The sequence below is a fragment of the Plecotus auritus genome (genome assembly GCF_963455305.1).
Source record: "Plecotus auritus genome assembly, chromosome: 3".
NCBI lineage: Eukaryota > Metazoa > Chordata > Mammalia > Chiroptera > Vespertilionidae > Plecotus > Plecotus auritus.
Genome location: NC_137772.1, coordinates 215,599,144 through 215,622,995, shown reverse-complemented (window position 1 = coordinate 215,622,995; position 23,852 = coordinate 215,599,144). Strand labels below are relative to the sequence as shown.

Genomic DNA, 23,852 nt, shown 5'->3' with positions numbered 1-23,852 from the left:
GCCGTAGTTTGCCCAAGGCTGGACTAGAGCATGAATGGAAGTAAAGGGACCCTTTTGCCACAGCTGTTGACAATCAACTCACTGTCAGGGCTGATCTGTTCATTTTTGCAGAATGCCACACATATTTAACTTCAACTTAAAGATGTCATGTTGAGGCTTATTCCTCTGTGCATATGCTGATAGCTGCACAAGTACAGAAAGCAGCCAGTCTTTGAAATGTTACCCTCTAGCTCTGATAGCTGTATTCTTGCAGAACCCGGATAATCCAGCCAATGGAATAATGATTTCTGTTACCCTTTTCATACCTTTAAATTAAGGTCAACCTGGGCCCAGGATACTAGTAAAAGTATATTTGTGTTTTAAATACATCAATAATAATGGCTTCCCTTCCCCTCCCCCACAGACTGTTTATGATCAACATGTTTCCATAGTATGCTCACCATTGAGGAAGACGAGAAACACATTTGGGTAAGAGAGCTCTTCTCCACATAATAAATTCACATCTTCTACTCCCAGGTTACTGGCTAATTTAACAATGGGTCCATCTTCCATGTCAGTCGTGATGTGCGTCATAAGGGCCAAGTTTTTAACCAAACCACATGCCTAAAGAACAAAAGATAGTCATTTCTAAGAATGAACACTAGTGATACAAAGTACAGTTTGTGTCCAAAAATAGTTCGACTTTTTGCCTATGCAATGTAAAGCAGTGCAACCTTGTAGGAGACAGGTTGGCAATTGATACAAAAGCCTTAAAAAAAGTACATACCCTTTAACCAGAGGAATGTATCTTAAGGTCACAAGAAAGGGTATACACATAGATTGACAGAAATGCTTAGCACTGTACTATTTGAAACTGCAAATAATGAGAGCATCGTAAACACCACCATCCCCAAAAGAAAATGATTCCATAAATTGTTATTCCCAGACAATAGAACATCATAGTCATTAAGATGCATTATATAAAAACATTAAAGAAAAACATTGATAAATACGGACACATAAAATTTCTGGCCTGAAATGAGAGATAGTCTACAAAATAATTGGCCAGTACTCTATAAAGCTTCTTGGTCATAAAAGGCAAAGAAAGACTGAAGAACTGCTCCAGATTAAGAGACTAGGGACATGATAACGGAAAGTAATATATAATCCTGGATCAGAAAAAAAGACATTAGTGGGAAAACTGACAAAATCTGAATAAGATCTATAGGATATAGTTCTGTTATCAATGGTAACTTCACAGGTTGATAACTATGCTATGGTTATTTAAGATGCTCACGTTTGGGGAATTTAGATGAAAGATTATGAAAATTCTTTTATTTTATAACTATTTTGCATGTCTAAAATTATTTTAAAATAAAAAGGAAATAAAAATATTTTAACTTCTATACAACCAAAATCTAAAACAAAAATATAAATAAATATATAATATAGCAAACAGACATATAAAGATTGCATTTTCAATTATTAAAAACCATCTACTGTAGTGATGCACAAAATAGGTATCTCATCGGGGTCAGTGAGGCAACCTTTAGGAAATTGAGAGTTTCAAAGCTCAAGATGTTTTTTTATGCAAATTTAACAAGCTACATAATTTTAGTGTAAATTTCATATGGTTTAAGAAAAATTAGGAGAATAATTTCTAAAAATTATACCCCTGCATAAACTATTTTTCATCACTCCCAAGTCATAATAAATCCCTACACTTTGGAACTTACATCTTTTATTTGTCATAATCACCTCATTTAATCATTCAGCATATATTTATGAGGCCTTCACTCTGAACAAGGCTCTGTGCTAGGAGCTTGGCATACATCGATGAACCCAACAAGGTTCCTTCCTTCTGAAGTTTACAATTTAGAACGAATACAATCAAGTGAAACCAACAATGGTTAATATGAAGGAGAAAGGGTCATGACACAGGAAGCAGTAAGTGCTATGGAAATACTTATTTAAACTGGTTGGTTTAGTGTTTAGGTAATTGTTTGTGTATCTGACATAACTGAATTGAAATCCACTTTAGGTCTTGGGCTGTGTGCTCCCAGTTGGCTGCAATTGCAACTATGATGTTCTCTAAGGACACCTAAAGAAAATGAGAAGCTTAAAAAGAGCTCCTCATAAGGAAAGAAATGGATCTCTCAATTTTCCTTCACATTCTTGTCTCCTCTCCACTACATGGCTGGATTCTTGGGTTAAATAAACAAGCCAGAAAATTTGAACCATGTTTCTATTTAGGTGAGATACTAAATCAAATGTTTCTGTAGGTACTGATTCTGGAATGATACTGATGTTATCCTGACAAGCTGCGTTAATACTTCTTGGCCCGATAAGTGGCTGACCCAAAAAAAGAATATGACCTGGGGAAATGGAGCAGAACCAGAACACCACCAACGGGTATTAACTCAGACACAGAACAGAGACTCCTCAGGTACCTTACCTCTCCTTCAGGAGTGTCTGAAGGACAGAGCATTCCCCACTGAGATGGTTGGAGCGATCGAGGACCACTCACTTTTCTTGTTTTTTCAAACTGGGAAGAGATTCTTGTCATCATGCCTAGTGCAGATATATATGACAAGCGAGACAACACTTGAGTCACACCTTGACGGTCCATTTTAAATCTCTTTAGAGACCAATTTCCCTGGTAGAGAGAAGACACAGAATCCCTGATTATTAATAAATTGTTTAATACTTTGCAGTTACTCTGAGAAGTTTATTATAGGAACTAGATGTTTACAAAATTATATTCAGCAATCAAAATGTCATAATTAAAATAAAAATTAGCCAGGTCACTTGCTGGGGTTTTCTAGGAATTTAATGAATATTACCTATCTATCAATCATCTCAGAATGCTTTGATGGATCAACCTTATCACATCAAAGCAGTTATTTTCTGAAGAACTAATTATATCCCAAACAAGTCAGTTCAACTAGAGATTTCCACTTGAGGCAATAAGCTAATAAGAGAACAGTAGCAATTTCTACACTTGTTGGAATGTGCCATTATTTAAATGTCTTCCAAATTAGTCTTAGAGAAAAACATAGCAACAGAAAAATGACTCTAATAGCAGTTATCAGGGATAATGAAGAAACTGTAGGCTTCTTAATTAAGGCTAAAACCTTCTTATATATTCATATTAAATATTATATCTCCTCTGTGGCTATCATGTCAATCTTAAAATAGATCCATATGAAATAAATCTTGAACATTAAACTTACTTTATCTTCTATGTGCTAAATATATTACATTAAATATACTACTTAATAGTTATATTAACTACACATATTAAATATTTTCAATGATAACTTAAAGATTAAGGTTAGAAACTGTTAACTTTTAAAGTCATTGATAACATGAATTAATGGTAGAAAATAGTATGCATAGGAAAGCAAAATGAGCCCTAGCTCGTTTGGCTCAGTGGATAGAGCATCTGCCTGAGGACTGAAGGGTCCCAGTCAAGGGCACATGTCCCAGAAGGCAGCCAATCAATGATTCTCTCTCGTCATTGATGTTTCTATCTCTCTCTTCCTCTTCCCTTCCTCTCTGAAATCAATAAAAATATGTATTTTTTAAAAAGCAAAATAATCCAATGATCTTTGATTCAAAAGTAAAAAAAAAAAAAAAAAAAAAAAAGACATCTGCCAAACAGTGGTACTTCATTTTTCTTTTGAAAATCTGATCAAATCTATGACTGTTTTCTTGAGAAAAACACACATAGATCATGAACACAAAATTTTTCATTCAATTTCCAGGGAGTACTCATGGATCCTGGGTTAAAACCCCTCATAGAAAAATTGCTAGGGTTTCAGAAGCAGATGAGGTGCTTTGCTTGAATTAAAATATGTGACGTTAGTGTGATCCGTCACAAATTAAAATTTAATCTTTATTACAGTGAAAGTCTATTACTTCAAAAACTTGAGTTTTTCATAACATGAAAAAGTGCTAAATTCTAAGAAATTATCATTACAAAGCAAATAAAGCAAATACATTTATCCCATAAGTTAACGTCTTTACTGCTTTTCCTGTTAACTCCTTTTATGCTTTGAATGAGAATGAACCTCATAAACTGACTTATGCCCAGAAAGTAAGAGTAAGGTAAATAAATATTCTGCACAGACTGAAATAAGGCAGCAGCTTCTGGCAAAAGGGAAGTAGATGGGGAGTGAAGCCAAGATGTTCAGCAAGAGAATTTGGTCTAGTATTCTGCAGGAGTATTACAAAAGGGGCAGAGAGGAACAGACAGGGTCTAAAAATGCTCTTCTGAGAAAATTTATTTGTTGAAAATATTCTACTAATGGCAACACAGAATTTTAGAAGCTGACTATCTTCTGGTTGCCTACAAGTTGGGGTACAACTGCAACAAGGTCTGCTACCGACTTTTCTAATAAGCAGTCTTCTCTGGGAGATAATGCAGTATTACTTAAAGGCAAAAGAATTACTCAGATCGGCTATTATGACCTGAAAATAATGGGAAAGCAAGGGAAAGTAATCCTAACAGAAATGTGTTTAAATGGTCTCTGGAGGCTTCTCTTCAAATATCCGGGGATCTACTTTCAGGCAAACTTGGGCCACAAGAGCTAAATGTGCCTAGATAGGCACAAAGGCCTGGCTCTCCTCAGGTTTAGATGTAGCTGTCAATGCAAGGGCTGCTCACATAGACTGCAAATTTCTAAAGTCAAGGACTGCAAATCTGCCATTAATTCTTTCATTAAGGGAATCAATGTGTAATACTACACTATTCTTTTGTTGAGGCAAAATCCCATCCATAAAACTAATTTTATGTCTGGCATACAAAAACGTAAACCAGACTTTATCAGATAGACCTATAGTTGTTACACTTTAAGAAAAGGAGCGAGAACCTATCTGATAACCCTTTATGAACAGCCAGAGGCTCTGAAACACAGCAGCTGCAGAGGCCTGAATTTATCTCTATGTGAGGAAGAACTGACAGCCCTTTGAGGAATAGACCTACAATGAAACAAAACATTTTGTAATGCTATGGACAAAAGCTTTCATTAATAAACCTATTTGTAATATGCCCATTTTATTACAAAAAAAATGGGGAAATGTATACATGAAAAGAATGACTATTAATGGTGAAACAAAGAATATACCTATTTTCTTATTGCCTCGTATAATACAACTATAATTTGGCAATAAAAGTCATATAGCAACAAAAATTCCTACAGATAACATTTAAACTGTAGACTATCTTTCAAAGTAGAAAATTTGTGATTTGTAAACATCATTTTACATATATACTAGAGACCCGGTGCACGGATTTGTGCACTGGTGGGGTCCCTCGGCCTGGCCTGCGGGGATTGGGCTGAAACCAGCTCTCCAACATCTCCTGAGGGGTCCCGAATTATGAGAGGGTGGTTCTCAGGTGATGCACCCCAGAATTGGGTTCCCTCCTCTCTGGTTCCAGGTGCATTTCCTGAGAACGACAGCTGCCAAATCACTGCAGCTCGGCAACTCCTACGTTGATCATCTGCCCCCTGGTGGTCATTGCACATCATAGCTACCGGTTGGAGAGTCGAACAGTCACTTAGGCTTTTATATATATACTAGAGGCCCGGTGCACGAAATTCGTGCACGGCATGGGGGGGGGGGTGGTCCCTCAGCCCAGCCTGCACCCTCTCCAATCTGGGACCCCTCGAGGGATGTCCGACTGCCCGTTTAAACAATCCAGGACTGCTGGCTCCCAATTGCTCGCCTGCCTGCCTTCCTGATTGCCCCTAACTGCTTCTGCCTGCCAGCCTGATCACCCCCTAACCACTCCCCTGCCAGCCTGATTGATGCCTAACTGCTCCCCTGCCAGCCTGTTTGCCCCTAACTGCCCTCCCCTGCAGGCCTGGTCACCCCTAACTGCCCTCCCCTGCAGGCCTGGTCACCCCTAACTGCCCTCCCCTGCAGGCCTGGTCCCCCCCCCAACTGTTCTCCCCTGCAGGCCTGGGTCCCTCCCAACTGCCTTTCCCTGCAGGCCTGGTCGCCCCCAACTCCCCTTCTCTGCCAGCCAGGTCACCCCTAACTGCCCTTCCCTGCAGGCCTGGTCGCCCCAACTTCCCTCCTCTGCTGGCTTGGTCACCCCTAACTGCCCTCCCCTGCTGGCCTGATTGCCCACAACTGCCCTCCCTTGGAGACCTGGTCCCTCCCAACTGTCCTCCCCTGTTGGCCATCTTGTGGTGGCCATCTTGTGTCCACATGGGGGCAGGATCTTTGACCACATGGGGGCAGCCATCTTGTGTGTTGGAGTGATGGTCAATCTGCATATTACTCTTTTATTAGATAGGATAGAGGCCTGGTGCATGGGTGGGGGCCAGCTGGTTTGCCCTGAAGGGTGTCCCGGATCAGGGTGGGGGTTCCCTTGGGGCGTGGGGTGGCCTGGGTGAGGGGCCTGTGGTGGTTTGCAGGCCAGCCACGCCCCCTGGCAACCCAAGCAGAGGCCCTGGTATCTGGGGTTTACTTATCTTCTACAATTGAAACTTTGTAGCCTGGAGCGGAGCCAAGCCTTCTGCTTGCTCCCTGGCAGCAGCCATTTTTTGAGGGATTTATGTATCTTCTATAATTGAAACTTTGTAGCCTTAAGCAGAGGCCTGGGCTGGCCAGGGCTGCAGAAGCTTGGTTTCCTCCATCGCTGCGGGCAACCCTAGCCTCCTGCTCTTTCCAGCTCCGTGGCTGCCGCCATTTCACTTTGGTTTTATGTATCTTCTATCATTGAAACTTTGTAGCCTTGAGTGGAGGCCTAGGCCGGCAAGGGCAGACAGAAAGCTTGGCTTCCTCCATTGCCAGGGAAACCCAAGCCTTCCTCCTGCTCTCTGTGGCGGTAGCCATCTTGGTTAGGTTTATTTGCATATTCGCTCCTGATTGGCTGGTGGGCGTGGCTTATGGGTATAGCGGAGTGATGGTTAATTTGCATATTACTCTTTTATTAGATAGGACTAGAGGCACGGTGCACTAAATTTGTGCATGGGGAGGGGGTCCCCTCAGGCCAGCCTGCACCCTCTCCAATCTGGGACCACTTGGGAGATGTCTAACTGGGGATTGGGCCTAACCTGGCAGGCGGACATCCCTCTCACAATCCTGGACCGCTGGCTCCTAATCGCTCATCTGCCTGCCTACCTGGTCACCCCTTACTGACCCCCCTGCCGGCCTGGTCGCCCCCTTTCCCCTCCCCCCACCCCCCCGTGCCGGCCTGGTCACCCCTGACGGCCCCCCTGCCAGCCTGGTTGCTCCACGCAGCCTGCTGTTCAGTTGTTTGGTCGTCCCTCACTAAACCCCTGATGGCCCGGTCACCCCATGCAGCCTGCTTGTTCAGTCATTGGTTGTCCCTCACTAACTCCCCTGATGGCCTGGTCACCCCATGCAGCTTGCTTGTTCAGTCGTTTGGTCGTCCCTCACTAACCCCCCTGCCAGCCTGGTCGTAGGCAGCCATCTTGTGAGGGTGTGAGTGTCAATTTGTATATTACCTCTTTATTATATAGGAGGATATATATATATATATATATATATATATATATATGTATGTATGTATGTGTGTATATATATATATATATATATATATATATATGTATATATATTCCCTCCCCCACCCCCGACATAGATTCTTAAAGTATTTTAAATTTCCATTCTACTGAATAGATTTACAAAAAACTCTAGGGACTGTCTGGCCTGCAGGCCATATAAAGCTTGAGAAATCATTTGGTCTGGCCCTGCCAACGCATTAGGGGTGAGTTAATTAAATGTTTGACCATATATATACATACATACATATATATATATATATATATATATATATATATATATATATATATACACACACATATATATATATATATATATATATACACACATATATATATATATATATATATAGATAGATAGATAGATAGATAGATATATAGTAGGCTCATTTTTTAAGTTGATAATTTTGTGTGGCCCGCGAGTGATGTTATAAATATCCAAATGGCCCTTGGCAGAAAAAAGGCTCCCACCCCTGCAATGAATGACTGAAGACTTACAGTAGAAATGGCATTCACCATGCCATTGGTAATCTGGTCTTGACGCATGTGTTTGACTACATCAAACTGGGCTGCTCTCTGCTTAGGAATCACCTGGTCTGCAATCTTCTTCATTTCAGAATTAAATTTTTTGAACAAATCTTCAAAAAGAAGAGATAAAAGCTAAAAAAAAAAAAAAAGTATATGGTGAACTTTCAAAATGCATTACTAGCTTGTTTAATACATTTTAGGTTCTTATTAAACTGTTAAAAAAACAAAATGAAGAAACTGCTTCAAACTAAAAAAAATATATTTTAAAGTTCAACTTGATAAAGATGAACCTTTTAAAAACTATGTATTTTTATTGATTTCATAGAGGAAGGGAGAGGGAGAGAGAGATAGAAACATCAATGATGAGAAAGAATCATTGATCGGCTACCTCCTCCATGCCCCACACTGGGATCAAGCCCACAACCCGGGCATGTGCCCTGACTGGGAATGGGAACCGTGAGCTCCTGGTTCATAGGTCAAGATGCTCAACCACTGAGCCACACCAGCTGGGTGGTGGTATAATTTTTTAAAAGTTGTATCATATAGAGACACATTTTTAAGTATTTACAGAATGTGATTTGATATCTGAGATATTGAAATGATTTGATACCCTAAAGATTCCACCAACAAACTACTGGAACTGATAAGTAAATTCAATAATGTAGCAGAATACAAAATAAATATCCAGAAATCAGTTGCATTTTTATACAACAACAATGAACTATCAGAAAGGGAAACTAAGAAAACAATCCCATTTACAATTGCATAAAAAATAAAAACACACCTAGAAATAAATTTAACCAAGGAGGTAAAAGACCTGTATTTAGAAAATTATAAGACACTGAAAAAAGAAATTGAAGAATATACAAATAAATGGAAGCACTTACCATGTTCATGGATAGGAAGAATATTGTTAAACTGTCCATACTACCCAAAACAATCTATAGATTCAACACAATTCTTATCAAAATACCAATGGTGTATTTCACAGAACTAGAACAAACAATCTAAGAATTTATATAGAACCACCAAAGATCCTGAATAGCCACAGCAATCTTGAAGAAAGAAGAAAGAAGAATAAAGTTGGAGGAATCATGCATGCTACCTGATATCAAACTATACTACAAGACCAAGTAATCAAAAAAGCCTGGTACTGGCATAAAAACAGACATATAGATGAATGGAACGGAGTAGAGAGCCCAGAAAAAAACAAACCAAGCTTAAAAGGCCAATTAATATTTGACAAAGGAGGTTAGGACATACAATAGAGTAAAGACAGTCTATTCAATAAATGGTGGTGGGAAAATTTAACAGATAATGTACAAAAAAATAAAACCAGACCACCTTCTTATACCATATACAAGAATAAACTCAAAACGGATTAAATGTTAAACTCAATACCATAAAAATCTTAGAAGAAAACATAGGCAGTAAAATCTCAAACATTTCTCTTAGTAACATTTTTTCTGAAATATCTTCTTGAGCAAGGGAAAAAAATAAACAAATGGGACTACATCAATCTAAAAAGTTTTTACACAGCAAAGGAAGCCATCAACAAAATGATAAGACAACTAACTGATTGGGAGAACATTGATATATGTGATAAGGGGTTAATATCTAAAATTTAAAAAGAACTCATACAACTCAACACCAAAAAGTTAAACAATCAATTGAAAAATGAGCCGAGTACCTGAATAGACACTTTTCCAAAGAGGACATACAGATGGCTAATAGACATGAAAAGATGCTCAATATCACTAATCATCAGAGAAATACGAATTAAATCCACAATGAGATATCACCTCACACCTGTCAGAGTGGCTATCATCAATAAATTAACAAAGTCCAACCACGGTGGTTCAGTGACTGAGTATTCACCTATGAACAAGGTCACAGTTCGATTCCAGTTCAGGGCACATGTCTGGGTTGCAGGCTCAATCCCCAGTAGGGGGCGTGGAGGAGGCAGCCGATCAATGATTCTCTTTCATCATTGATGTTTCTCTCCCTTCCTCTCTGAATCAATTTTTAAAAATGTATTAAAAAAATAAAGTAAATAAATAAATCAACAAAGAATATTCAAGAGGATGTGTAGAAAAGAGAACCCTCATGCACTGTTGGTGGAAATGCAGATTGGGGCAGCCACCATGGAAAATAGTATGGAGGTTCCTCAAAAAATTAAAAGTGGAACCGCCTCATGTCCCAGTGATTCCATGTCTGGGTATATGTCCAAAAGAACCCAAAACACTAATTCAAAAGAATATATGTAGCCCTATGTTCACTGCAGTGTTATTTACAACAGCCAGCCTATGGAAGCAACCCAAGTGTCTATCAGTAGGCAAGTGGATAAAAAAGCTGTAGTACATATATACAATGGAATATCACTCGATCATTCAAAGAACAAAATCTTAACAATTTGCGGCAGCATGGATGGACCCATGGTATTATGCTAAGTGAAATAAGTCAGTCAGAGAAAGATGATATGATTCTACCTACATGTGGAATCTAAAGAACAATATAAAAGAACAAACAAAACAAAAAATTGACTTCTATTGATAACTGAAGTTGCATGATGGATATATGTGAGCAAATTTTATTTGCTAATTCTATTTTTAATATTTAATATTAAATTTCAACATTTAATATTATTTTAATAGCTAATTCTACTTTTACATATATTTTAAATTTTGTACATGTTTAAAGATTTTTAATGAAAACGAATTCAGAAACTGACTTATAGATAAAGAGAGCAGACTGATGGTTACCAGAGGGAAGGAGGGGTTTGAGGGGTTGGATGAAATAGGAGAAGGAATGGAGTTCAGATTGGTAGTTACAACACAGTCATGGGGATGTAAAGTACAGAATATGAAATATAGTCAATAATATTGTTATAACTATGTATGGTACCACCTGGGTACTGGGAATATCAGGGTGAACACTTTGTAAAGTATATGATTATCTAACAACTATGTTCCACACCTGAAACTAATACAAAATAATACTGAATGTAAACTATAATTTAAAAAATTAGATAAATTTTAATAAAAGAAAAGAACTGATTTGATAATCAGGTTTGTTTAAACAACCCAATTTGTGGACTAGAAGGCGTGGGATAGAGTTAAGGAGGACATAGATAAAACAAAATTGACTTCTATTGATAACTGAAGTTGCATGATGGGTATATGTGAGTAAATTTTATTTGTTAATTCTATTTTTAACATTTAATATTAAATTTCAATATTTAATATTATTTTAATAGCTAATTCTATTTTACATATATTTTAAATTTTGTACATGTTTAAAGATTTTTAATGAAAAATAATTCTAAACTTTACACAGAAAGCCAAGAGCCTAAAATAGCCAAAACACTCCTGAAAAAGGAGAAGGGCCTGATGACTGCATGGACAAATTGACCAGTGGGTACAACCAAGAGTCCAGAAACAAATCCACATGTATTAAAACTTGTTATATGGTAGAGGTGGCACTTCAGATCATTGAGGAAATAAAGACTATATAATAAATGGTAACTGAACTTGCTATTCATTTGAAAAACAAATGAAATTGGCTGGGTTACTTTATTCCATACACAAAAATTCATTCCAGATTACTAAAGAACAAATACCAAAGGCATAGATTTAAAATATATAAAAACAGTATTTAAAATTATATAGGCTTGACAAAACTGAGTACAATTAAAATTATAAACTTTTAGACATCAAAGATCCCACTAAGTTTTGTTGTTGTTTTAAAGAAAAAGAATCCAGACTGAGAAAAGATATCAGCAACACATATAACTGACAAAAGAAAAACAAAGTAGGAACCCAAATATACAAAAAAATCTTGAAATCAAATGCAACAACTCAAATGGTATTTCAAAGAAGAAAAACAAGAATGGTCAATAACCACATGTAAAAGAGGCTCAACCTCATTAATAATGAAGAAAATGCAAATTAAGATCACAAAAAGATGCCACTTTACACCCATTTAAAAGTTTGATACTAAATCATAGGATGAAGATTATCAGCAACTCACTACAATGCAATAAACAAATATTTGGAAAACTAGTTTGACATTCTCCACTCAAGTTGAAGATTTAACTTGACTCCAATGACTAGGCAATCTTATTTGTGGAAATTCTTGCATATGGATGCCAGAAGATATTAATAAGAATGTTAATATTTTTAAAAAGGAAAATATACACTAATTATTTACATAAAGAGGAATTCTGAAATTCAGTGAAATCTTGAAAGCTAAAGATTTTCTAAATTCCATACTATGTTCTTGAATGTTTATTACCCATTGGTAGTCTTTTTGCCTCATAAAGAAAAATTCAAAGCCAATGAATCTTCTTTAGTCATTACTGAAGAAAGAATTTCCTAAGTAGAATGTGACATTATGCTTTTCCCCCTTAAGTTAGACACAGCTTCCACTTTTCTATTAGAACCGACTTTGCAGATAGGAAAGCCAAGATTCTGGACTTGAATTTATCCTGTCAGAACAGTTCTAAAAAGAAAATTTCCTCCTCTAAAGAGCTTAATCCTTTCTTCCACTCAGATCCAGCAGTTTCACTCCTGGAAAGAAAGACTATGAGAATGGAAGCAGGTGCAGAGGGGTGAAGGGAGGAAGAAACCCATTTCAGCAACTTCCTGTGGAAACTGGCAAAAGGAACTTGAATAAGCATTCTGAACAGAAGCAAATGGCCTTAACCTACAACACAACAGCTCAGCTCTATTTTAATTAGTCTCTTACACTTAGACTTTTGTGTCTCAAATTATGACAAGGATTTTTTAAATCCCAGCTGAATGTGTTGTAGCCCCCTGATTCAAACACAAGGAAATGCTCCTGGTACTAAACAGGTAAAAAGTAAGAGCACACTCATCAGAACTACTGCCTAATTAATAAATGTCTCCACCCCTGAATTTTCAATTTAAGAGAAATGTTCTCCAGTTCACAGTGTAGTGAGACACTACAAGGCCAAATCACACAATAAGCCACATTATTTAGGTCAAGAGTGAAATGATTAAAAGGGATGGAATGCTGGTGATAATATTCAATACCTTTCGTTGCTAGTATGAGGCCTTTCAGTTTGCTTAAGACAGGAGTACTAAAGAGCACATTATATTTATGGGAAAAATGCTGACAGCTCATCAATTGATTTTCAATGAAAATCCTTAAAAAAATTAATAAAGAAGTTAAGCTGCTGAAACACAGTTTCACCAATTAGCTTAATGTCAGAGAATTCTAATTAGGTGTCTTGAGAATGCTATTTAGTGTTTAAGCTTTCAGAGTGCCAAATTCTCCTTTTCACACAAACTGGTTGCAAAATTAAAGACATTAGGCAGCCTTAATTACATTATCAGAACAGCTGGGATTAGGCAATCTCTGAAGTCAAGACGGCATTCTTTTGTCACAGGGTGGAAATCCCTGGCTTTCCAGGGTGCCGGATTTTGGTGCCGTTCCATATCTCACCCATACAAAGCAAGCTGCATTAGAAACAAAAAAATTGCAGACAAAGAATAGAGTAATGCTCAGCAAATAATGAACACATTACGGAAAGAGAAAAGGTAGGTGAAAAGATTAAGCCTGAACTGGGTAGGTTTTGCTAACACCTCTACTGGCAGCTGGCCTGCCAGCCCTCAGGTGGCAGCAAGACTGAAGGAAAGCTCTGTGGACCCGTTTGGCTGGTGGATACAGCTCTGTTATCTAAAGCTAAAGCACATTTATCTTCCCTCATCCCATGGGGTGGGAAATTAGCAGCTATTGTTTTTACACATTTTAGCCAACACAATGCCTTTTATGTCTTTACATTGTTTGGAAAGTGATGTTTTCTTGCACATGGGAACCCTCATTTTAATTTTAATTTTTTAAGCAACAGGACAGTTTCTCCTCTACCCTCTCCTGACTCTATTCCTTATTCCTCTAAACAACCAACTTTTTTTTTTTTTTAAATGAACTCATTTAACTACATGGTTTTTTTCCAATTAAAAAACTGTAAAAATTGGGACTGATGGTGGTGGGGATACCCATAATCCCTGAACAGTTGCCACCTGAAGGTGGCCAAAACCCACCTGCTAGCATCAGCCATTAACCAGATAGAACCTCCCAAGTATTCAGACATTAACTTTTCCCCAAACCTAAAATTGCTATAATTTTTTAATTTTAGTTTTAAAAATTTTAGTTGTGGTAGTATCTGCTGGTTACCATCCCAATTACCACCATCTGCCATGCAGAATACTGCCATGGCCTCCTAACCACTCCCACTCCTGGCCTGTTCATCTCCGAATCAGATCTCTCTAAACTGAAAATCAGGTTGCATCATTTCCCTGATTAAAACTCTCCAATGGTTTCCCACTGCATGTAAAACTAAATCCACCCCCTCCCATGACCTACAAGCTAGTTCTCCAATGTCATCTCTCACTACCTCCACACCCCACGCACTCCAGCCAGTGATCCTCTCCCACTTTCTCCAGCACCAGAACTACCTGGGGATGGATACCCCTGCTTGGGTCTCTTGCTGGAATGCAGTTCCCAGGGTTGTGTGAGACTGGCTTCACCTCATTCAAATCTTAGCTGGCATAGCTGAGGGCTCAGCTTAAAAATATAACTTTTTTAGAGATCTTTCTTGACCATCCTAACACCCTTTCCTCCAGCAACACCCACCCCTCTCTAGCATTAGCAGTTTTTAGTCTTCTTTAAATAGTTTTAACTATCTAAAATTACTACATTTATTTACAGTTTACTTGTTCATTGTCTCTTCTACCAAAACGCATACTCTTGAGAGCAGGTTCCTCATAAAGTCTCAGGAACCAATGTATCTCAGTGCAGAGTACTTCATCTGGAGATAGAGAGATGAATATAAATGGCTCCTGCCTCAATAAGCTTACAGTCTATAGATGGAAAGAGCTGTGAAGGTAAAGAATTATGTAGTAATTCAGCATGCAAATAAAGACAAAGCCTGAACAAAGTGCTGTGGGCATTTGGAAAACAGAGCAACCAACTATTCCTGGGGTTCACAGATGGCTTCAGGATGACTCAAAGAATGATGAATGGGTAGGAGCTCCCCATTAGGGGGAGGGGGAAAGGGAGATAAGGGAGGGGAGACTTGGGCAGAAGGCATAACTCAAAGGCACTGAATGATCAAAGAGCATCATGGTGTGTTTAAGGAGATGTAAGTGCTCACCTTGGCACAAAATCAGGCGTACAAAAAAGGTGTACAGGGGCAAGATCATCAAGGACCCCATTAGCCCTGCTAGAGTCAAACCAGCCGTGGGCAAACTACGGCCCGTTCGGCTGTTCTATCCGGCCCGCGGAGCCGAAAGAGCGGAGGGTTCTCTTGCTCTCCCCTCCGCTCCTTTACTTTGAATTTATATTAGTTCACACAAACACTCCATCCATGCTTTTGTTCCGGCCCTCCAGTCCAGTTTAAGAACCCATTGTGGCCCTCGAGTCAAAAAGTTTGCCCACCCCTGGTTTGTTCTACAGAGCAGACAGAACGAAGTTTATGAATTCCACACAGGGTTTTCAGGGAAAGGGCCAATAGGCAGAGAAACAAGCTCTTATATCCCACTTCAACCAGAGAAGCTCAACTTTTATCTATTCTAATGTTGGGATTCCAAGTAAGAGTTCATGCTTTAAAAACCTTGAAATCCACATCTGAAGCTCAAGCCTGCTGAGGGATGCTCCTGGGAAAAGGACCTGTGCTTCACCTAATCTCACAATAAATGCTCAGGAATGTGTAGGGGTTGCTTTCTTTCCACTAGGTGAACAGGCAGGCACTAGGCCCAAGCCTCTAGGACAGACAGATAGGAAGAGCAGCTAAGAATCAGAGAAGGTATACAGAGAAGTCAAATGTACTAGTTCTATATTAACTCTTAAGATGAGCGGGGACATGTGAATACTTGTTTTATGAGTTTTAATACACAAACACACATACACATTACATACAATCTTGTATTCGTGAAATTTTTCAAAACTAAAAAGTACATACACAAAAGCAGGCATATGTCAATTTCTGTAGCAACACATGCATTTCACTGATATAAAAATACCCCCCTTAAGTAAGAAGGATTGGCAGTAATGGCCAAGCAACATTCACAGACATACTGCTTTGAATATCTGTTTCCTATTAATGAGGACAAATTGTTTTAGCATAAGATTTCTTCTAAAATTGCAAAGCCTGACTCCAAACTTGCCTCTGACAAAGGACTCAAAAATGAGGCCCATAAAAGTTAACATAAATTCACACATAGGCCTGAATGTCCACAAGCCAAGAGTTTTTCACAGTACAACTTTAAAGTGATAGTTAATAAAGGTATTTGTATACACATAAGATGTCTTTGAAAGGATAGAGTAAAGAAAGGGAAAAATGACTGTCACTGGAGAGAGGAACTAGGGAACTGGGTCATGGGTCAGGTGGGAAGGGAGGTCAGAAGTGGGAGATTCATTTTCACTGTAAACTTTCTTATAATTGTCTATAACCCATTTAATGGTAATATGTTATTTTAAAAAGCATTTTTACTGTATATTGTGATTTTTATTTTAATATCTGCTATTTGTTAATGCTTAATTTACTGTTCTATTTTTTCGATCATAACATTGTTTATTTAAAAACTAAAAATACTTGTTTGAATTGGTAAGACAAATAACCATGAGAATAGCAAAAAGAGCATCTTATATCCCAACTGCGATTAAAAGAACTAAATAGAATGTTTCAGCTGTTTGATGCAAGGAGACAGAACTCAGAGGTTTACAGCTAAGTTAACTGCCTTAAAACAAACAATAAGCAGAACACTCTTCAGAGGAATAAGACAGAATTTAGAGACTCTACAACGCATCATCCATAATATTCATTAGGATACAATCCAAGACTATTAGACTATGAAGAAACAGAAAAATATGACCCATACTCAAGGGAAAAGCTAATCAAGAGACTGATCATAAGATGATGGCGACGTTGGAATTAGCAGACCAGGATTCTGAAGTAGCTATAAAATTCAAGGATATAAATGAAAATATGATTGCAATGAATGAACAAAGAGGTCTCAGTAGAAAAACAGAAGCTATAAAAATACCCAAATAAAATTTTAGTAGTGAAAAATAATAATTATCTAAACTGGACAATTATCTAACAGGATATTAGAGAAGACATAAGAAATAAGTAAACCTGAAAGTAGATCAATAGAAATTATCCAATCTGAAGAACAAAATTGAAAAGAAAATTAGCAGAGCCTCAATATCCAAGTATCTAAAATATAATTTGAGTCAGAAGGAGAAGAGAAACTAGTAAAAAAAGATAGCTAAAGAAATGAACCCTAAAAATTTCTCAAATTTGCTGGAAGACATAAATTTACAGATTTAAGAACTTAGCGAATCCTACACAGTACATCCACACAAAGGCAATTCTTTAAAACCAAAGATAAATAGAAAATATCAAAAGTAGCCAAGTCTATATTCTGGCATATTCTAGCTCTTTGATTTAAAGGCAATTTCTGATTTAAGTGCTGAAACATGAAGGTGTTTTTATTTGTTTGTTTTGTTTTTTTAAATATGTTTTTATTGATTTCAGAGAGAGGTAGGGAGAGGGAGAGAGAAATAAAACATCAATGATAAGAGAGAATCATCAATCAGCTGCATCCTACACACACTATCGGGGATAGAGCCCCAAACCCAGGCATGTGTCCTGCCCGGGCATCAAACCGTGACCTCCTGGTTCATAGGTCAATGCTCAACCACTGATCCACACCAGCTAGGCTGAAACATTAAGTTTTGAAGACTTTTAGATACTTACTATCCAGTTGAAAGGGGTACATGCTCTCAGAATAAGATATAATTTATCAGCTAAGACTTAAAATGAGATTAGAGACATTCTCACTAACCCACTTCTACTATGCCACCAAAAGTTAGGAGATTGTTTACTTGTTTATTGTCCACCTCTCTCAATAACTAAGGACTAAGAGAAAAGGGAACTTTGTCTTATTCCTTCTGTATTCCCAATTCCTAGGACTATGCCTGGCATATGGAAGCTGATCAATAATAAATATTACTGCTCTGGCCGATGTGGCTCTGCAGGTTCGATCCCTGGTAGGGGCGTGTGCAGAGGGCAACTGATCGATTCTCTCTCTCTGCTCCCCTTTCCCCTCTCTAAAGTCAGTGAGCAGGTCCTCAAGTGAAGATTTAAATAAATAAATAAATAAATAAATAAATAAATAAATAAATATTACTTAAAGTTATACTTCACTTCCTACATTACATAGAATGAAGGTAAACATCTCAACAAAAGATATTAAGGAATATATTAGTAACATATTTAAAGATAGAGTTTTCATAGTTAAAGAAATGCTTGAGATAGAAAGTCATATGTGAAATGTTTATATATGAATGTATATTCCATTCAACTATCTTTTCCTCCTATTTAAAATTAATACCAAATTAATTTTTATTAAAGAAAATAAGATTTCTGACATAAAGTAATTAAATTACCTGTCCTGCCAACTCCAATCGCTTGTTACCATAATAGTCTCTGTCATCAACTTTATTATCTCCTTGGGCCAGAATTACTCTTCTTACCATCACTGCAGTATAGATACATTTGGCTCGGAAATTGAATTCTTTAACCTGTAATTCAGAAATTAGAGAAAAATTTTGAGACAATGTATATTATAATTTAAGATGCCTCAAGAAAAGAACCAATGCTATATTTAAATAAGGAAAAAACCAATTGTTATGATTCTTGCTATTCAAAGAAATTCAACTAGTCTATAAACTTCCTGAGAGCTGAGATGATGACTTTTCATGTTTGTACTCAGTACCTATTGTAGCTTTTCTTCAAAGATGACCACTATCAACTCCTTCCCTGTCTATAATGTTTCATGTCACTCCTTCATTAGAGGTAGAATCCTTCATCTCCTTGTGTTGGCCTGTAAACTAGCAGTTTCTACCTCCTCTTAGAGTCCTGAAGTACCACATGAGAAGTCCAGGACACTCTGTTGGGGAAAAGGGGACTACTTGGAAAAGCTCTGAGGAGACAGAAATATGACTGAAGACATTTTAGATGTCCAGCCCAATTATTTTCAAATGACTCCAGCCTCAGCTGCTATCTGTCTGCAACTTTATGAGACGCATGATGAGAAAGCCCTTCTCCCACTGTTGAGCCCAGTCAAACCTCTATAGAACCATGAGAGATAGCAATAAGCAGTTATGTTGAGCCATTAAGTTTGGGAAATGTTTGTTATGCAACAACAGATAACAGGAATAGCACTAAAACATCATCTGGCAATCAATTATCTATTGGATTAATGAATCCACCAAAAATGTTCTATTCAATCTTCTCTAGTATAAACCCTGAAATCCTTATGAATAGATCTGGCTCAATCAGTAAGTTAAATCATAATTGGTTAAGTAATTGTACTGGTTTGTCTGGAAAGACAAAAATCTTAGGAGACTAGGTAACTCCTTCTTCTACATGCAAAGGTACTCACTGGTACATGGGTCAGGATGGTAGAAGCCAGGAGCTCTCTTGCTTCTTCTATTTTGGTCTTCTTTGGTCCACCTCCCCACATCCTTTGCCTTCTTACTTTGTTCCCTATATATTTTAATGCCTATAAAAAAACAGAATATAGTATAATAATGTTTAATGATATCATCGAAGACAATTTACAAAGCACCTACCCATATGTAACACTATAAGCAAAAAGACAAGGGTCCTGGTTATAGAAAAAAGTGCCCAGATGGCGTGGCTCAGTGGTTGAGCATCGACTTATGAACCAGGAGGTCATGGTTTGATTCCCGGTCAGGGTCAGGGCACATGCCTGGGTTGAGGGCTCAATCCCTAGTGGGGGGTGTGCAGGAGGCAGCCAATCAATGATTCTCTCTTATCACTGATGTTTCTATCTCTCTCTCCCTCTCCCTTCCTCTCTGAAATCAATAAAAATATATTAAAAACAAAGAAAAAAAGAAAAAGCTGTGCTGGGCCTAGTCAAAAATCAACATTTGTCACAAATCAATAGCAAAACCGTATTATACAGTATCTAATACATTGATTCCCTTTCCATTTTATAATTTGTTTTCATACTATAAAACTGATACATAATCATTGTAGAAAATAGAGATGAATAAAAATATATAAAGTAGCCATAAATCTTCAACCTAGAGAAAACCAGTTTACAGGTAATATTTTGAGATAGTGCTTTTTCCCCCCTCAGAAAGGAATCACCCATGTAAAACCTCTAACCTGAAAGCTACAAAACATTGCTGAGAGAAAACAAAACCTAAGTAAATTGATGGTTATGCCATACAGACTGGAACATTTAATACTGTTAAGAGGGCTTATTGTTAAAATTCTCTCCAAAATGACCAAGAGATGCATCATAATTGCTAATTTTATTCCTGGCAGGTTTTGTAAAAACCAAAATTAATTGATTCTAAAATTTACATGAAAATGGCAGAAAACCTGGAATAGCTGAAACTATCTTGAAAAAGAAAAGTTGGAGGATTTACATTACCTGATTTCAACTGTAGAGTTATAATGAAAGACAGTGTGATACTAGGATAAGGATAGACAAATAGATCAATGGCAGAGAATAACAAGTCCAGAAATAAAGATATGCTTTTATGGTGAATTCATTTTTTGTAAAAGTGCCAAAGCAATCCAATGGAGAAGGGAAAGTCTTTTCAACAAATGATGTTGAAACAACTAAATATCTTTGGGTGGTGGACACACAGATCATGTAACATAGAAATCCACACCTAAAACCTATATGTTCATATTAGCCAATGTCACCCCAATAAATTTAATAATAATAAAAAAAGAAACAACTAAAAACTAAATATCACTAAAGTAAAAAATTAACCTGACCCCTACCTCACACCAAATAGAAAAATTGATTTAAGATGAATTTTATACTGAAACATAAAAACTAAAGATATAAAGCTTCTAGAGAAAAACACCCTGGGGGTGAGCAAACATTTCTTTAAACAAGACATAAAAATCAATAACCATAAAATACAAGTGAACAAAAAAAACCTCTTGATAATTAGATTTTATCCAAATTAAAGACTGCTCATCAAAAGACAGTTAAAATAATGAATAGGGAAACAATGGACTGGGAGAAAATATTTGCATCACATAAATCTGACAAGGATTTATATCCAGGATATTTTTTTAAAGGACTCAAATTCAATATAAAAGAACAACTCAGTAAGGAAAATGGGCAAAAGATTTGGACAGACACTTCACAAAGTAAATAACACATGAAAAATGTTCAATGTCATTAGTCATCTGGGAAACACATATTAAAACCACAATGAGATACCACCAAAATGGCTAATATTAAAAAACTGACAACACCAAATGTTGATGATGATGTGAAGCAATCAGAACTCTCATACACTGTTGGTGGGACTGCAAAATGGTACAGTCACTTTGGAAAAAGATTTGGTAGTTCCAATTTTATAAAAGTTATATACACAACTTCTTTGGTCCAGCAATTCTATTCCTAGGTATTTATACAAGAAAAATACTAACCTGTCCAGGCAAATACTTGCACAGGAATGCTTATAGCAGCGTTATTCATAATAGCCAAAGAGTGAAACAAACCAAATGTCCGTTAACAGGAAAAGACAAACTGTGGTATATTCATACAATGGAATACTACTCAGCAATAAAAAGACATAAACCACATGAATAAATGACATAAAAAGGAACAACTTGGATGAATATCAAACAGTATGCTCAGCCAAAAGAAGCTGGACACAAAAAAAGTATATATTGCATAATTCCATATATGTAAAGTTCTAGAACAGGCAAAACTAACCTCTGGAGAAAAAAATTACAACAGGGGGAGGGGGATCAGAGGTTGGAGGCAAAAACTGACTAGGAATGGGCATGAGGGAACTTTCTGAGGTAATGGCAATATTTTATATCTTACAAAAATTATATGATTAGAACTGGTACTTTTTAGTATATATGAAGTTTACTTAAAAATGAAATATTAAAAGCTAATCAAGTAATGAGAGAGGAGTGTAAGTGGAGATTTAGATGAAACAAGAATGGCAAAATGTTTATAACTGTTGAAGCTGGATGACAGGTACATGAGGGCTCATAATACTATTCTGTATATGTTAAAATGTTTTAATAAAAAGCTTTTAAAGAAGAGGATCACATGGTTCTTACTACTTTGTAACAACAATGCATTTTTCTTTTTTACACTGGCTTTCAGTTAGTAAAAAGAAAAAGTTGGGATTCCTGATTCTTTATCCTCAAAGTCCTATCCCCAATTACCTGCCTGAGAAATTTCTTTTCCATGCTTCAAAACCTAGATGAGGTATCACTTCCTCTTTGAAGCCTTTCATCACCCCACTCCTTTTTCTCTATTTTAACTCCTTACATATGAAAAATTGAATACTTTCATTAGCATTCAGATAACACTATATTTTAACTGTCTATTTACATGTATGTCTCTCGCCTACTAAATGTTGTGTCATCTTTTTCTTTGATTCCTAATGACCAGTACAGTGCCTGGAACTCCTCTGTGATAAGATTTGGGCATCAAACCTAGGATCTTCCCTATTAAAAGGCCATTAGAATATAAGATAAATTAAGACCCTGTAAATACTTGTGGCAATAACCTAGCAGTAAGCAGTAAGTAACTGATTAACCAGATTAACTCAGCAGTGTGGGCCGGTGGCGGGGGGGGGGGGGGGGGGGGTGGGGGGGGTGGGGGGGGTGTGAGGGTGGTCCAGGAACAGATAGGCAGTTGGGTTTTCCCTAAACTGAACTGTCTTCATTAAATTTTGCTCTTCCAGTTCCCTTGGGGAAAAGGCTAGACTCTTCACTTTTTGAGGAAGAAACAAAGAACACAGGGGCACCTGGTACTACTTCTAATGTAGCAGAAAGTCACCTTTTCCCTAGAATATCCAGTAACGTTACCAGGGTTTCATAGTGTGAGGGTAAGAGCCCAGTCTGTTTACAAATAGGCCAAGATGCATCAAATCTTCCCCAAAAGGGAATAAATCATTTCTTCTCTATATACCAGATCCCCTGGCAAGAATGATGTAAAATGTACATAACCAATAGAGAGCAAAAAGGCTTTGTGAGCAGAAGAAAAAGGAGGCGAGACTAAAAGGGAGGCATTAAAAACAAAACACTGGTTTTAAGCAATCCACTAAAATGCCATGTCGTCAAAAATTCTATTACATAAATAAAGTGTACTTACTACATTTTCATTTAGAATAACATAAGATATTCATGTTGCCCTAACTCCTAATATATGTTCAACTTAAGCATTTTGGATTACTTGCATCTCTACAACCTTTTATTAGTAGCAAATAATTAAGTTATGTCTTAATCCAGCATAGAGTACAAGCCATCTCAAATTTAAACTTCCTGCTTGTTTTTCTCATGTTAGAAACATTTGTTTTTTGTTAACTAACTATATATTCCTCTCATCTTTTCCTTCCTTTTTATTGAATTTATTGGGGAGAAATTGGTTAGTAAAATTACATAGGTTTCAGGTATACAAGTCTATAATACACCATCTGTAACTTCTCTGATTCAGTTAGCTAAAATTTTCTGTCAATACCTATTTAAGAGAAATAAATGAGTAATTTTCCAACCCACTGTTAGCCCCTGCTCAAACAGTTTTATGATGCTAGGGTTATGTGACCACCAATGATGGTATGTGTAATAAAATGAATAATAGATCTCATTGAATCCACTGGGGTATCATTAAGGCAAATTGTTCTTCCTGAGCATTACACAGCTTTATAAAGGATAGAGTGTATCTCCTCACACTGAACCTGTCCTTGAGTATT

General features: G+C 37.2%; 1 protein-coding gene across 1 annotated transcript in view; it reads right to left on the bottom strand.

The window, feature by feature from the left end:
• POLR3B (RNA polymerase III subunit B) overlaps positions 1-23,852 on the bottom strand; it is a 102,562-nt gene that overhangs the window by 52,773 nt on the left and 25,937 nt on the right. The window contains exons 11-15 of the mRNA XM_080660582.1: positions 19,520-19,639; positions 18,522-18,656; positions 8,016-8,177; positions 2,435-2,635; positions 441-603 (exon numbers count right to left, since the gene is read on the bottom strand). Coding sequence (XP_080516708.1) covers positions 441-603; positions 2,435-2,635; positions 8,016-8,177; positions 18,522-18,656; positions 19,520-19,639 — 781 coding nt within the window. The remainder of the gene's footprint in view (positions 1-440; positions 604-2,434; positions 2,636-8,015; positions 8,178-18,521; positions 18,657-19,519; positions 19,640-23,852) is intronic.